The sequence below is a fragment of the Balaenoptera acutorostrata genome, chromosome 18 (assembly GCF_949987535.1).
Source record: "Balaenoptera acutorostrata chromosome 18, mBalAcu1.1, whole genome shotgun sequence".
Lineage (NCBI taxonomy): Eukaryota > Metazoa > Chordata > Mammalia > Artiodactyla > Balaenopteridae > Balaenoptera > Balaenoptera acutorostrata.
The window spans coordinates 57504928-57520201 of NC_080081.1; the positions used below are offsets into that span (position 1 = coordinate 57504928).

General features: G+C 41.9%; 1 protein-coding gene across 8 annotated transcripts in view; it reads right to left on the reverse strand.

Annotated features, from left to right (window-relative positions):
* The window catches only part of ENOX1 (ecto-NOX disulfide-thiol exchanger 1), a 614655-nt gene that overhangs the window by 224750 nt on the left and 374631 nt on the right, over positions 1-15274 (reverse strand). For 7 of the 8 annotated variants that reach the window (XM_057532923.1, XM_057532924.1, XM_057532922.1 and 4 more), the window contains 2 exons: positions 1767-1913; positions 769-906 (listed from right to left, as the gene is read on the reverse strand). In XM_057532923.1, coding sequence (XP_057388906.1) covers positions 769-906; positions 1767-1913 — 285 coding nt within the window. The remainder of the gene's footprint in view (positions 1-768; positions 907-1766; positions 1914-15274) is intronic. The other variant, XM_057532921.1, reaches the window with a different exon arrangement.

The window sequence follows — 15274 nt, forward strand, 5'->3', positions numbered from 1 at the left end:
ACATGGGAACATGAACAAGAGCCACGACCACCATAAGTGTATACCTGTCGCAAAGAGAAGACTGTGGAATCAAATGGCATAACGTCTGTGGAAGAGTTTTGTAAATTGGAAAGCAAATATTAGCTCTTCTATTTACCCATTTAAAATACAAAATTGATGTTGCAGTGCCACCGGTGAGAGATAACTGCGTGTGGCTTTTTCTGAGAATGGCTGTTAGGCAGAAGAGTGAGGTGATGAGGGTAAGAATCTCAAGCACAGGGGCTTCCCTGGTGGCGCAGTGGTTAAGAATCCGCCTGCCAATGCAGGGGACACAGGTTCGAGCCCTGGTCCGGGAAGATCCCACATGCCGCAGGGCAACTAAGCCCGTGAGCCACAACTACTGAGCCTGCGCTCTAGAGCCCGCGAGCCACAACTACTGAGCCCACGTGCCACAACTACTGAAGCCTGCGCACCTAGAGCCCGTGCTCTGCAACAAGAGAAACCACTGCAACGAGAAGCCCGCGCACCGCAACGAAGAGTAGCCCCCGCTCGCCACAACTAGAGAAAGCCCACATGCAGCAACGAAGACCCAACGGAGCCAAAAATAAATAAATAAATTAAGAAAAAAAAAAAAAAACAGAATCTCAAGCACACAGTCTGCCAAACCACGCCCCGGTCATAAATCCCAGACCGGGCTCAACACCTGCGCGTGGAAAGACTGCCAAGGCGCCTGTCACCCACACCCCGTGGCGTGGTTGCAGGCATCTTCCAATCCAGGAGAAAGCTTACCCGACACGAGCTGCTGTCCAGGCAACCCCACGGGAACCATGCCCAAGTTATTCATAGCGGTGGCCCAGGCGGTGGGGTCCGTCACTGACATGTTCAGCTGGGTCGTGTCGATCGCGAGACTCCCCAAACCATCGGCTGCTGTGATGGGGTGGGGGGAAAGAAACTCTGACTTAGAGTCCACAGGCAATGGTGTCTCTTTGAAAACAAATCGCATTTCTAGAGACGTGAGGCTTCGTTTAAGCACATTCCCAAACCACAAAAAATAACAGCACTGTAATCTACAGCAATGCTTTCTCCAGACGTAAACATAAAAGAGTTTCCAAATATATTCTGGGAGGAAACTTAATGACATGCAGTTTATATATTATACACACCATGCCATTAAGGAAGTACCCCTGGAAAAAACTGAGGAATCGCTTCCTTCTCCAGGTGAAACGTTAGTTAAGTTCCCTGGTGGAGAGGCAAAGTCAGAGGACTCTCTGGGTAAAACAAGTCAACTGGCTTAGAATAAATAAATTCATCTGTTTCCAAGTGTAATTCTGAAGCAGGCACACCCTCTAATCATCTAATAAAATCTCTAAAATCAGCTGTCAAGCAGTCAAACTGGTCCTGACTGAATTTATTAAGTGTTACCTTGTAACATATTCCGTCCTTTACAAACTATTTACATCTGTACATTAAGGAAATGCAGGTGTCTTTCTAAAGTGACTCCCAAAATATTTCTTACAAGCACAGGCTTTCATCGAAATAAAATAAACAAATAAATAATATTGAAAACAAATAGCACAGAGCTAAAAAAAAAAAAAAAAAAAAAAAAAAAAAGGTCAGCAAAATAAGTTAAATTTGACTTAATGCTCTTTGATGTTCAGTAGTTCCAGAGCCTGGTTTCTTTGAGGAGCCCAGGCTCCTGGTTCAATACTTATTTTCATGGCTGGGGAGGCTTTCCACTAAGACGCAGAATGCCTTGTTTGTGTTCCGTGCTGGCTACCGACGTTTACCTGCAGCCATCATCTGAGGAAGCTGCTGGGGACACTGTGTGATGCTTTCAACACCGCCGCCTGCATCTACTATTGAATTACGAGCATCCTGAGGGGCGGGAGTGCTTTGATGGCTGAGTGCAGGGTCCCCACGGAGATCATCGGATTCTGCAAAAGGGGAAGAAGAGCAGTGCGGTGAGAAAGCGTAATCGTTAACTGCGGGAGCTCTCATGGGAAGAACTGTTGTCTATTCAAAACAAACAACAACAACCACAGCCAAACAAATAAACAACAAAGAACAGCTTTCAGTGGCGGGCACAGAGGCGAAGCTGCATCCTTCTCTGGTCTCGGTCTTGGAGCCCGGGAGATGTGCGGGTCAACTGTCAAACCACCCGGAGCAGGGCTCGATGAAATAAACAGCCTGTCTGTGGAGCGGCTAGTGCCTGGCCTCCTACTGAAGAGACTTCACAGACGGGGCTTATCAGACCCTCACAGCCTGCTCCGCACATGACACATCAATGGAGAGGGCAGACTCGGGGCTAAATGTGATTTTTTTTAAGTTAAAAAATTAATTGATGTTGTTATTTTCGAAGACGGTCGTCTGTGAAATGTATTCAGAGAGGGAGAAAAAGTCGGGAAGAGGGAGAAAAGAGAGCAAGGAGCTACTCCCCGTGAGATTGGTAAAGAGTGTGCCCAAATTACAATCGTCAGGAAAGGCAAAAGGAAAGAATGGCGTGCTGCCCACCCGTCAGGGAAGACGAAGAGGGTGCTGGGGCGGCAGAGGGAAAGCATTTGTTTTCTTAGTTCTATGACGAGATAAATTTAACTGGCCGCAATTTGGTCTGAATTTTCCCGAGAATTGCACAGCTTATATAGAAATGTATTTTTATAAGACTTTTCAAAGCACCTTTCTGAAAAAGACAAAAAACAAAACATTACTTAAAGTTACAAAGGGTCCCTCTATGTTGTACCATTTATAAAATGCTATGCCTTCTCTCCATCCTTAAAAATGCAAAGACATAGCATTCCTACGTACATATTTTAAGAGCACTTTCACCAGTTCAAGACGGGAAGACAAAACGTATCACTTGGATGGCTGATCTGAGAAGTGTGAATTTTAAGTAGATTGGTAGAACAACTGAATTTGAAGTATTTATCTTTACTTAGGCACAAATTTAGAAATTTTTTTCAACTGTCTTTCTGTTAATATATATTTTAGAATTAGTGTTATAGTCTGTCAGTGTATCTAGTGCGAAGTTTGGCCCTTTTATGGTATGCTCTTTTATTTCTTTGATTCTTAGGTGCAAGAATCAGTGATCCTTTTGAACACTGTATTCGCAAAAAAACCAAAAACCAAAAACCAAACAAAAAAACCCTTACTGCCAGGTGAGTGTAAGTTTAATTCAAATGGAAGCTCAGGTTTCAATATCTCAAGGATCTGTGGATATTGAGCAAATCGTTTCTATGGTCTCCACAAATCCCTAGCCCTCAGATGTAGGGGAATGAGAGATGGTGGGGAATTATTTCCAACAGTCTATCAGGAAGATAAAACACCTTCATCAAGAAGTAGTGAATGGGGCTTCCCTGGTGGCGCAGTGGTTGAGAATCTGCCTGCCAATGCAGGGGACTCGGGTTCGAGCCCTGGTCTGGGAAGATCCCACATGCCACGGAGCAACTGGGCCCGTGAGCCACAATTACTGAGCCTGCGCGTCTGGAGCCTGTGCTCCGCAACAAGAGAGGCCGGGATGGTGAGAGGCCCACGCACCGCGATGAAGAGTGGTCCCCACTTGCCGCAACTAGAGAAAGCCCTTGCACAGAAACGAAGACTCAACACAGTCATAAATAAATAAATAAATAAATAAATAAATAAAAGAACGTGAATTTCTTAAAAAAAAAAAAAAAAAAAAAAGAAGTAGTGAATGATTTCAACTTTGGGAGCAAATTGTACTCAGGACAAATGTTTCAAACCTCACAATTAGACTCTACCACCCAAATAAACTCAGAACGTGTTTATATATTATATGCATCATTTATCCTAGGCAGTGGATGCCATCAGACAAAGAGGTTCTCACCATACAAAATACACCCAATAACATCAATACATAGCTAACCAAAATGCCTGCCCTTTAGCTAGCCACACGCCAGCAACATTTCTGTGGTGAAACCTCAAAGCATTTTCCTCTCTCCACCTCCAGCCATTTCAGAACACCAAAGCAAAGTCAGGCTACAATGTGTTCATTCTTTTGCTCAAATGGCCCAGGAGGAGGAGAGGCGCTTCAGATCACTGCAAGGTCACTATTTGTCTTACTTATCTCCCCAGTGAAGTTTAGTTGGCTGGTTTTTTTTCTAGCTCAAGTTCTCCCCAAAGGGGCATTAATCACAACTTTTTTTTCTGTCCATTGAGTCTGCAGTTCTGGAACACTGTATCAGAGAATATCCCTTTACTTTGTAGGCTTTATGACTTGTGCCTGACTGGCCATGTTTCACTTTGCCTTTTTCGCTACAGTATTTTAGGGGTGGTGGTAGCTCTCCTCGGCTTCGTAACTGTTCCAGTGTTAGTTTTCACTTTAGTGACTGTGGTCTTACTAAGGGGCATCGAGTGTCCTCGTGGCCCTTAGCTTCTACCCATGCTTTCCATCTCCATCTTAACAGACTGATACTGTTTCACTGAGAATAGTAACAAAACCGCTACTCTTTCATCACAAAAAGTATTGCTTCTTGGCAAGCTGTGGATTGTAAACCTGAATTTATCCCCTAATGAGACGGTGACATTCTATGTATGACATCTCTTCAATCTCCCTATCCAATGGTTTAAATGACATACAACTTCATGTGGTTGCCATGTACCTAGAATGGTGACTCTAAAGGAAGTTCTATCATGTCTTAGGCATTTCCAATAGACTCAAGGATGCCTTGCAATTCTTTTTTTAATAAATTTATTTATTTATTTATTTTTGGCTGTGTTGGGTCTTCGTTGCTGCGCGTGGGCTTCTCCCTAGCAGCGGCGAGCGGGGGCTACTCTTCTTTGCGGTGTGCAGGCTTCTCACTGCAGTGGCTTCTCTTGTTGCGGAGCACGGGCTCTAGGTGCACGGGCTTCAGTAGCTGTGGCACGCGGGATCAGTAGTTGTGGCTCGCAGGCTCTAGAGCGCAGGCTCAGTAGTTGTGGTGCACAGGCTTAGTTGTTCCGCGGCATGTGGGATCTTCTCGGACCAGGGCTCGAACCCATGTCCCCTGCATTGGCAGGCGGATTCTTAACCACTGCACCACCAGGGAAGCCCAAGGATGCCTTTCAATTCTTTAAAAATTTTAAAGTGATTTGGTTTGGGAGAAAGGTGATATTTTAAATTAATTACTACCTGGTAATTTATGAATAGTTACAAGAGTGATTTTTATACTCTACTAACATCTATTGTTCCTATTGAGTACCTGCCTCTTTAAATGATTCAAGGCCATAATGCCTAATTCATCATTCCAATGAATGTCTCTGCCTTAGTTTTCTTATTTCTAAACTATAGAAAAGATGAATATTCTTAATGTTTATTTACACACAGAGATGCGGGGAGTTAAAAATTATAGCTAATAAAGCACTTGGAATATAGTAGGTGCTAATTATTATTATTTTATTTGAAAGTGTAGTGTTTCCATTAAGGTACCCTGGGATCTTTGTGTTCTACTGGATAATTATGTAATTAATTTTAAAACAGTGAGTAACACTTGATATTTCTAAAAGTAAGTGTTGCCCTAGTTTTGTGTCACATCTAAATTGTACCAGAATATTTCTTCCTTTTCACCGTTCCTTCATAAAATAATATAATGTAATTTAAAAGATGTATAAATTTTTCTCTCTAGGTTTTTTTTTCTACCAATGCAACTACAAAAGATTTCAAGAGATTCATGATGAATTGTGAAATTGGCAGTTTCTATTTACAGCTTTTAGTGAAGTAAGATCATCCCCAAACAATCAGATGTACAAAATGCCAAGGATAACAGTACAGTTTTGTCCAGGTTTCAACTGAAATCTAACCTGTTCTTTGTTAATAAGGTACATTCAAGTACAAAACCTCAGACCTAATTTCATAACTGTTCAACAAGACATATTTATGCTAAGAATTTCATTGAGCTGTATCAATGGGGCAAATAGTTTTTGAAACTCACCAAGCCTAAGAAAATACTATTTGGCCTAAAAAAATGACACAGGCTTCTCCTGCTCTAAGAAACACAACTCATTCTACCTGTCCAAGGTCCCAAGGTCCCAAGGAACACAAGGACGGACACACACACACACATACACACACACACACACCCCGTTAGTAATAAAATCCATCTGTAACTGTCCACAAAACACAGATTCCTATTAAAAGGGGGTGGAGATGAGTTAAGTCTTGAAAATTTTTCTTTTGTTAATTTAAAAGGATGATTTTGTTTGACTTAAGTCCTTAGGTTTATACCTACTTCAATAGAAGAATAATTATAGTGAGAAAATCTGATATATTAATGTCTTGTTGAGAGTTCATTCCAAAGGAAACTTATTTCATATGACATCTGAAACTTTCTTATTTTATAGGAAGTATTCACTAGCATTAACATGGTTTATATTCTAGTAAAAAGAAAAATTCATTCCCATCCAAAGTTCTACTTTCTGCTTCCATTACTAAGAAAATATCTCACTTTGATCACCATGTAATCAGTAGGATGTTCTCTTGAGGTTATGGAAATGCTCATAGTTTAAAACAATATAGAGTATTGTTAAATAGACATTACTTACGTTTTAACCCCATGATTTTTAAGCAACCGTTTAGGAATAAGGGAGACATTTCTGCTTCCTATAATGGTAAGTGAAGTAATTCAGACTAATTCTCCCACTGAGGAACAACCAGAAGAGCCTAATGTCTTTCATCAGTTTTATAAAATTCTCACTATTATCTCTTCAAACACAAAAGGATCACAAAGACATGCTTAAATTATGGTAGAGGATTACTAAACAGGCTTCTAAGGAGAATGGGTCCTCTTACACTGATCTAGGAGATGGGTGGAATCTGCAAGTTTCAAGGCAGAGCAGAATTGATCTGCAAAATGTGGTAAAAAAGGGGCTTCCCTGGTGGCGCAGTGGTTAAGAATCCGCCTGCCAATGCAGGGGACATGGGTTCGAGCCCTGGTCCGGGAAGATCCCACATGCCACGGAGCAGCTAAGCCCGTGCACCACAACTACTGAGCCTGCGCGCCACAAGTACTGAAGCCCGCATGCCACAACTACCGAAGCCCGCGTGCCTAGAGCCCGTGCTCCACAACAAGAGAAGCCACCACCACAGTGAGAAGCTTGCACACTGCAACGAAGAGTAGCCCCTGCTCGCCACAACTAGAGAAAGCCCGCATGCAGCAACGAAGACCCAACGCAGACAAAAATAAATAAATTTATTAAAAAAAAAAAATGTGGTTAAAAAAAAAAGAAAAAAAAGGACACCAAGGCTAAGTGCTTTGAGGGGAAAGAAAGAAGGGATCTTTGGTAGCCACTCATGAGAAAAGGGGACTTCAGAGAAGAGAAATGACTAAAGCAGACTTTGAGGTGGTTCACTGGGAAATATACAATGTAAACCTTTCCCCTGCACCCTCTACGGAAATGTCAGCAAAGTCTACGTGGCTGCTTACTTCTTAGATGGAGTAGTTTTTGGAATGTTGGTACCCTTTAGAGGAGACAGCCTGAAGAGGATTATAAGGAGGCAGCTGATAGCAGAGACTACCTAAGGTACTACATGATAACGCATGATGAAGTTTTCACGTCTGCTAAATATACAGGATGTTGGTTATTAATGATTGATGTCTCCTGATTAGTGTGAAATAAGAGGATTAAGGTTTTGAAGAAGAGATTTAAATTATATTAAAGTTTATGAGGAATCAGATTTTGTGGGGGAATTTCTGATGAAGAGAATTGTAAGGTAGGAATATTATATCAAATAAAGCTAGAAAGATCCTACTCGGAAATGGACAGAAAAGTCAGCTCTTGGAAACAGTATGGGCAGAGGATGGAACTGGGCTAAGATCGATTCAGGCAGTGCTGGACCCTGTAGTACTTTCTATCAAAGCCATGAAATCAAAAGGTCTTCTTAAATACCTGACCTATGACCTTCTTTAATATCTTACTTACATGTTTATAAAACCATTGAACTCTTTTCAAAGGGGTCATGATGTGACACACCTCACAGCACAGTACACCTGAGGAGAAAAATGCCATTCCTGTTCTAAGTAGTTTTTAGTTTGCCCTTTAAGGCAAGAAGACAAAGGAGGTATGTATTCCCTCCTCTGTGTTCCCACAGTGCTCTGAACCTTTCTCTATACCAGCACTTGTAACTTCATATCCCAATTAGTTGTTTATGTCTATGTCCCTAATAAACAACATGCTTAGAATGATCATGGAAACTGGCCATTTTTGCATCCCTGCAGGGAGCAGGCATAGTACCTAGAATATGCCAGATGCTCAGTATACATATAAAATTATAATGTATTTATAAATTTAAAATGTATTTAAATCATCATATAAATTACATATATAAAATTTTATATACACACACACGCACGCACACACACACACACATGCACACACACACATGTATGTTTTTCAAATAAATTCAGGCATAGAAGGAAGGAAAGAAAGTAAAAAGGAAAATAAGAAAGGGAAAGAAGGAAGTAATAAGGGAACAAAAAAACAAAATTCAGTTCCAGGGTCCAGTCTCAAAGATTGGAGGTTTGAAAGCTAAAGAACACAAAAGGGAAAATTGCTGTTGGAAACTAGAACACAGACAAAATTTCAAGTATCAAAGACAATTTTTAAAAAATGTTAGATTTTTACAGATAAGCTCTTGGTGTGCTTAACAAGTCATTCTCCAAGATCTAAGATTCCACACCTCCCTGGTAACCAATGTAGGGTCATAAGCAGGTTACAGCGATGTTCTCCTTTTGTGAGACTTCTTCCCAGCTGCTCTTTGGAGGAGGTGAAATCTATAAATAACGGCATCGCCTGATCCATTAAGTGCTGCATTAGTGTAACAAAGGCATATACCTATAGTGCTAAAGAAGTGAAATCAGGCGAAGAAAGGAAAAGTTTCAATTTGGCATGCACCACAGAGGATAAAAAGCAGGTCTGGCCATTTCTCAAACACAAAATGCCATTAAGGGTCTGTGATTACATCCTCCATTTTTCTACTTTGTCTAGTAGCCAATTTTAAACTACAGATCGTCATCCTTCCAGCTTAGGGAGGAAATGGTTACTGAATGGATGATAAAGTTTTACCCATGACATATGTGTCTCCGAAGAACTCAGTGTTGAAAGAGAAAAAGAGAGAATGAATATGAGAGAAACAGAAGGTCTCCCTCTGTAATGATGCAATCAAACAAAATAACCAACTTTACCAAAGAGATAACTCAACCAGCATGGCAGGATAGCAGATAAAGCCAATTATCTTTTGATACAAAGATAAATACTGTTTGGCATTACATGCATAAGTGTAGACAAATGACAGAGGTAAAATTATTTTGTTTTCAGGAACTCTTTGCTTTAAAAAAAAATTATACTTTATATTTCTAAATTGAAGAAAATAATAAAAGAGAAAGCTTGAGACCATAGGAGTAAAGTACTTCTCTTTCCATTAAAAACGGAAAAGAAAATAGGACTGGAAGCTACTATGATAAAAACATATAACTTCAAAGTCTTTGTAGAGACACCTTCCATACTTAGTATATTTCAGATTTTCTGAGAAGGGCAATATTATACTAGAAGACTGTTTATGAAACATGACATGGGTCAACTAATTCCCCGCATTAATGGATACCTATCAATCAGGACAAACACACCCAAGCTCATAGAACATCAAGATTCCAACCTGACAGTTCATCACTTCTAACTTCTCCCAGATACAAAAGTCCCCAAAATGTTTCTGACAGGCAACTGTTTCAAAATAGCCTTGAACAGTTCAAAAAGTCTCCCTGCAGCAAAGCCCTTATCTAGAAAACAAGATAGCTGAGCTCCATCTTTCAATCCTACTTCTACAGTCATGTGTAGGCCTTGGGACTCTTCGAGCCCCTGAATAGGGACACTGAGGCATAACTGCCAAATAAGTAAGTCACAGACAAGTTTATTAAAATAAATGAGGACGTATCAGAGAATTCTTGCTTCCACTCAAACGACGAGTTTTTTCCTGTTGGCACCCTCTCTGTTCTCTTCCCTTCCCATTCAAAAAGTTCTACAGAATAGACAAGGTAAACAGAAAGCTGGAACTACAAAAAAAGCTTCACTTGAAATGGTAAAACTACAGGCTGGGGTTTCCCTGGTGGCGCAGTGGTGGAGAATCTGCCTGCTTAGTGCAGGGGACACGGGTTCGAGCCCTGGTCTGGGAAGATCCCACATGCCGCGGAGCAACTGGGCCCGGGAGCCACAACTACTGAGCCTGCGCGTCTGGAGCCTGTGCTCCGCAACAAGAGGGGCTGCGATAATGAAGAGGCCTGCGCACCGCGATGAAGCGTGGCCCCCGCCTGCCGCAACTAGAGGAAGCCCTCGCACAGAGACGAAGACCCAACACAGCCAAAAATAAATATAAAAATAAATAAATAAATAAAAGATTACTATTAAAAAAAAAACAAAAAACTACAGGCTGCCGATAGAGGGCAGCAGAGAGACCAGAGGAAGAGTCCTTTTGAGAAAGGGGGTAATGCCTCTGACATAGACTTCAGGTGGATTTCTGGCTTCAAAGACTCAGCCAGCAGGAGAGGTAACCTCTGTAAACCATGGATGGTACCACCAATCAAAGAAGATTTTAAAATTAATGCACAGTGTATTAAGGCATATCATTCACATACTGGTCTCTTCAGCCACACTTATGTAAAGAAAGTGATTTCTGTGAACATTATCATCTTCTTATGTAAGGGAAAGCAGAGTATATTTAACTCCGTAATGTGTGCTGTGTTGTATTCGTTTTTTTTTTTCATTACACACTCATTTTACACCTTGACCCAACCACGGAAAACATATTAAGCTACAAAGTGGAACATTTTAATTGTAGTGGGTGAAAAACTTACCCTTAAATGGCTGCAAACTCTAGTAAATGAGTTATCTGTTTTCCAAAAAGCCCTGATTAGAGCTCTTAAATCTATGGAAATCTACCTGCAATAAACCCTGGATCAGACCACGACCGGCCTGAGCTGGTTGCTCATCCTGTTTAATGTTTCTCCTCGGAGGGGCACCAAGAACATATTAGTTACTCTTTAAACTAATGTGCTCTTAATGATGCCATTGCAACACTATGAATAAAGCATTAGCCCCGCAGCAGTGATCGCCCCCGGAGCAGGACACCTCACCTCTAGTGTGTCACTGGGGGCTGGAGACCTTGTTTTCTCTTCTCTAAATGAGCAGGCACAGCCCTTGCTGATGCTCTGTAACCAGTGGGCAGGATAGTGGGGGCCTTGGGTTCCCTGGGGTGGTTGGTCCTTTTTCCTCTTCAGGGAGTCAGAGACGGTGACATGGCGTTGGGCTAGTTGGGGGAGGGCTACTAGGGCACGAGTCATGCATGTGCAGCGAGATATCCAATTGGAAGAGTCTAGGCTGGCAGGGAGCATCCTGAGGAAATGCGTCAAACTTTAGTTGTTATTGGCTGTGTTTGGCAAGAGTCAAAAAGAGGGGGTGGGATAAATGCTGATGGGAAGGTTCCAGCACTGAAGACAAGGTTGAAGGTCACTGTAAAACACTGCTGCTATAACCATAACTCCTTCCCTTCCTTCCCTCCTCCCTCCCCTCCCCTTTCTCTCACCCCACCTCTCTCTCTTTCTCTCTCTCTCCTCCCATACAAAGGTGTAGATGTGCTGGTCCACCCCACCTTCTCCCACGAACGCTCATACTCCTGACACTCAGTGCTATCTGCCCCTTAAGCATGTCTTAATAGAAACCATTGCTCTGTACAAGGGGATGGCATTTGGAGGACTAAGCTCCTCAAATGGAATCTCTTTCTCTACTCCTATCTTCCACATTAAGAACCCATCCGGCCCTGGGAAAGTCGCCTATTTTTCTAACTACGCCTGTAGTTACCAACAAGGCACTAAAGGCACCGAGGTCTACAATAATGTTGGAGTACTGAAAATGGTTTGTGTCAACCTGCAGTGAAATGCGCATGATCAAAAGCAAATAGTTATTTAATGAAATACCTATGCATTTATGTATTATGACAACTTCTCTAATTAGCAAAGTTAATATCCATATAGACATCGTTTGAGTTAGAAATCGTTTGTAAGCGGGGCTGTGTCGCACTGGAAAAAGTCTCTGAGCCCGCACGGTTATGGAGAAGTCAGAGCTGGCTGTCAATGAAATGAGCAACTTGTAGGAAAATAATTTCAAAAGCAGAATTGTAAAAACCCTTCCCGGGACTTCCCTGGCTGTCCAGCGGTTAAGAATCCACGCTTCCACTGCAGGGGGTGCAGGTTCGATCCCTGGTCGGGGAACTAAGATCCCACATGCTGCGTAGCACCACCCAGAAAAAAAAAAATCCTGTCCAAAAGTCCTATAGACAAAATTATATCGAATGTCACATGTCAGTGCATTTCGTATGTTTGATACGATGTGGGGTGAGGCCTCCAGAAGAAAGCTGCTGGCGCCTGGAGCCTAAGAAGTTTTAAGTGGCTGTTTTCAGGCACCGTCTGGCCCCTTCCTGCCTATTGCGTGTGAGACAAACAAAGATCCATCTCCCCTCAAACTCGCCAAACTCAAGTTCAAGATCCAATGCCATCCCCAGTTATTTATTCACAGATTACTTACATATTACCGGTGGTGATGGCGGGGGGCAAGCAAAAACTGACCCTAAAGAAGACAGATATGAGAGAAAAACGTCTGGCTCCTGGTGCTGAAAGTAATTTCATGTGAGCTGAGCGTAATCATATTTATTTATGGTTTTATTATTTATAAAAAAAAGAAATTATGCTGAATGTGCTTTGTGGGAATTACAGTATATTGCCATTGCTACCGTGGTTTATTATTTTTCACAGCTAGATGGCTTAAACCCAACCTAAACAAATATTTTAAAAGAATTCCCACTAGCATTATCACGTTTTCCCCTTTCTAGTCTTAATGAAAAAGATCATCTGCTCTTCAAGAACTCTGACGTTCTTGTTCTTGTGCATTTCTAAATTTTATGGTTTATTATGAGACAATGTTTACTGTAAAATGATGACTAAGAAAATAAGCAGCAGCTGCAGTGCAGGGTATGAGGTGATGGCACTTGAGAACTACGCGGCTGCCAGCTCCAAATTTTCCAAATGGACCAGGCCCTGGCCCATTAATGCAATCACGATAATGATTTTATTACTTGCACGATGAAGCAGACATGTGTTCACGCGCTTATCCAGCATATCAATCTGATACCATCTCTACAACACAAAGAGTTTTATTAATTATTAATAAGCTAAAAATAGGGTAGATAGAACCGTGAGATACATAATCATCATGAAAACTAAGTGTAGCATTATTTCCAGACTTCCCACAGCAAAATCTCCTAATACTAAACCCTTACTTTAATAGGAGACACCATCTTCGTTCAAACACGCTCCCCAAGCACTTGCTACCCTTCCTATCTACCAGCTAATTCAACTGCCCTTTTTTTGAGTAGTGAGATTTGCATGGAAATGCAGTGACGCAGTTCCTTTCAATCTGAGAATAAACATCAGTATACGTCAGGTAGATGGAAACTAATATTCTTTTAAGGACATTTTTATTTTAAAGTCATTTTTACTAATACTAATGCTTGGAATGAGTTAAAAAAAAAAAAGCTGAAGTCTATAAAGTGAAAGGAGAGTCATTCCCTCAGCCCTCCCCCAGAGGCACCCAGTGGGAAAACAGCTTACTATATAACAGCCCCACATCTTTGATTTCATGAAAACTCACAACAACCTACGTGACAGATGTTATTAGCACTTTTTTGCGAAAGAAGAAAAGCTAAGTTTCAGAAAATTAAGACCGGCCCATTTACCCTGGGTAACAAAGTTAATGACTGGCAGAGACCAGGGTTTAGTTTGTCTTAGCCTGGACCTCTACTGTTATAGATTTGGGGAACTTTTCTCCAACAAAGAGCCAGACTAGGAGGTCCCTCTTGGTTTGACTGGAGGAGTCTGGGGTAAAGGGTTAGTTCGTCCCCCAGGGATGCATTCACTCAGTAGATCTTTATTACATGCTTACTGTATGTGGGTCACTGTGCTTGAAATTAGGAATATAGTGGTGAGCAAGACACAGACCCCTGTCTCCAAAAAGTCTGCAAAGTAAGAAGCGCTAGCAGGTGAACAAATACAACAAAACAGAAACAAGAGTCACCGATGTAGAGAACAAACTAGTGGTTAGCAGTGGGGAGAGGGAAGGGGATTAAGAGTACAAACTACTAGGTATAAAATAAATAAGATACAGTACAGGGAATAGAGCCAATATTTTATAATTACTTTATATGGAGTATAACATACAAAAATATTGACTCACTATGTTGTACACCTGAAACTACCATAATACGTCCACTATAGCTCAACTGAAAAAAAAATTAGCAAACCTGAGCTTGCTGCAGTGTGGCAAACTAGATACTCTTCAGAGCCTGCCTATTATAAGAAAACAACAAGTGGATTCTGGATATAACTACTTATTAATGTATTGTTAAGTCTTGAAGGAAGGAAGGAAAAATCACTAAGATTCTTTGCTTCCCCTGCCCACCATTCTCCTCCTTCCCCTACTGCCCAACAAAGAGAAAGACAAGGAGGCTGAAACCAGGAGTTGCTGGCGCAGTAGGCAAACATGAAGCCAGAGTTGCTTGGGGGGGAAAATGCCAGCATTGGCACTGTGCCAGGAGACAGCCTGTCATGGTGAAGAAGAGCCAGGGTCTGAGTCTCCCTCTGTCATCAGAACCTGGAAGCCTTGTTGTGTCTTTGCACGGCCCTCACCCCATCCCCATTCAGCCATCCTGACCCTTCTACTTCAGTTATAAAAGTAGACAGGGGAAAGAATCTGAGCAAAGCAGCAGAAACGTCTGCTGGAAAACATGTGAAGACCCAGGCTTTATGGACAAGCACATTTTTCTTAGAATATTCATTGTGCATCTAGAGAAACAGAGGTGGGGAACATATGCATAAGATGTCTACGTAGGGTTGATCGACAGTCTGAGGGTTTTAATGGGTTAGGTTTTATCAGACAACCCCCCAGATGCCTTAGCCCCACATTGGGCTTAATTGTGTCCAAATACATGTAATGAGGGTCAATCTGTGGTCTGAGCTGAGAGCTTGGTGTAAGTATCGTCACCATCGAGGCTTGCCTAGAACCGCTATCCCTGTGTAGACAGCTTCTATTGGAATCTCCAGTTTACCAACACTCCCACCACATTTCTGCCACCTAACGAACTACGATAGTGAGAGATAAAGAGGGCGAGATGGAAAGGCTGGTCAGGGCCGTATGAGTGGGATGGCTGGGAGGTAGGGTCAGGTTACTACTCCTCTTTTCCTTTTCCTCACCCGTTTCTTCACAAGCT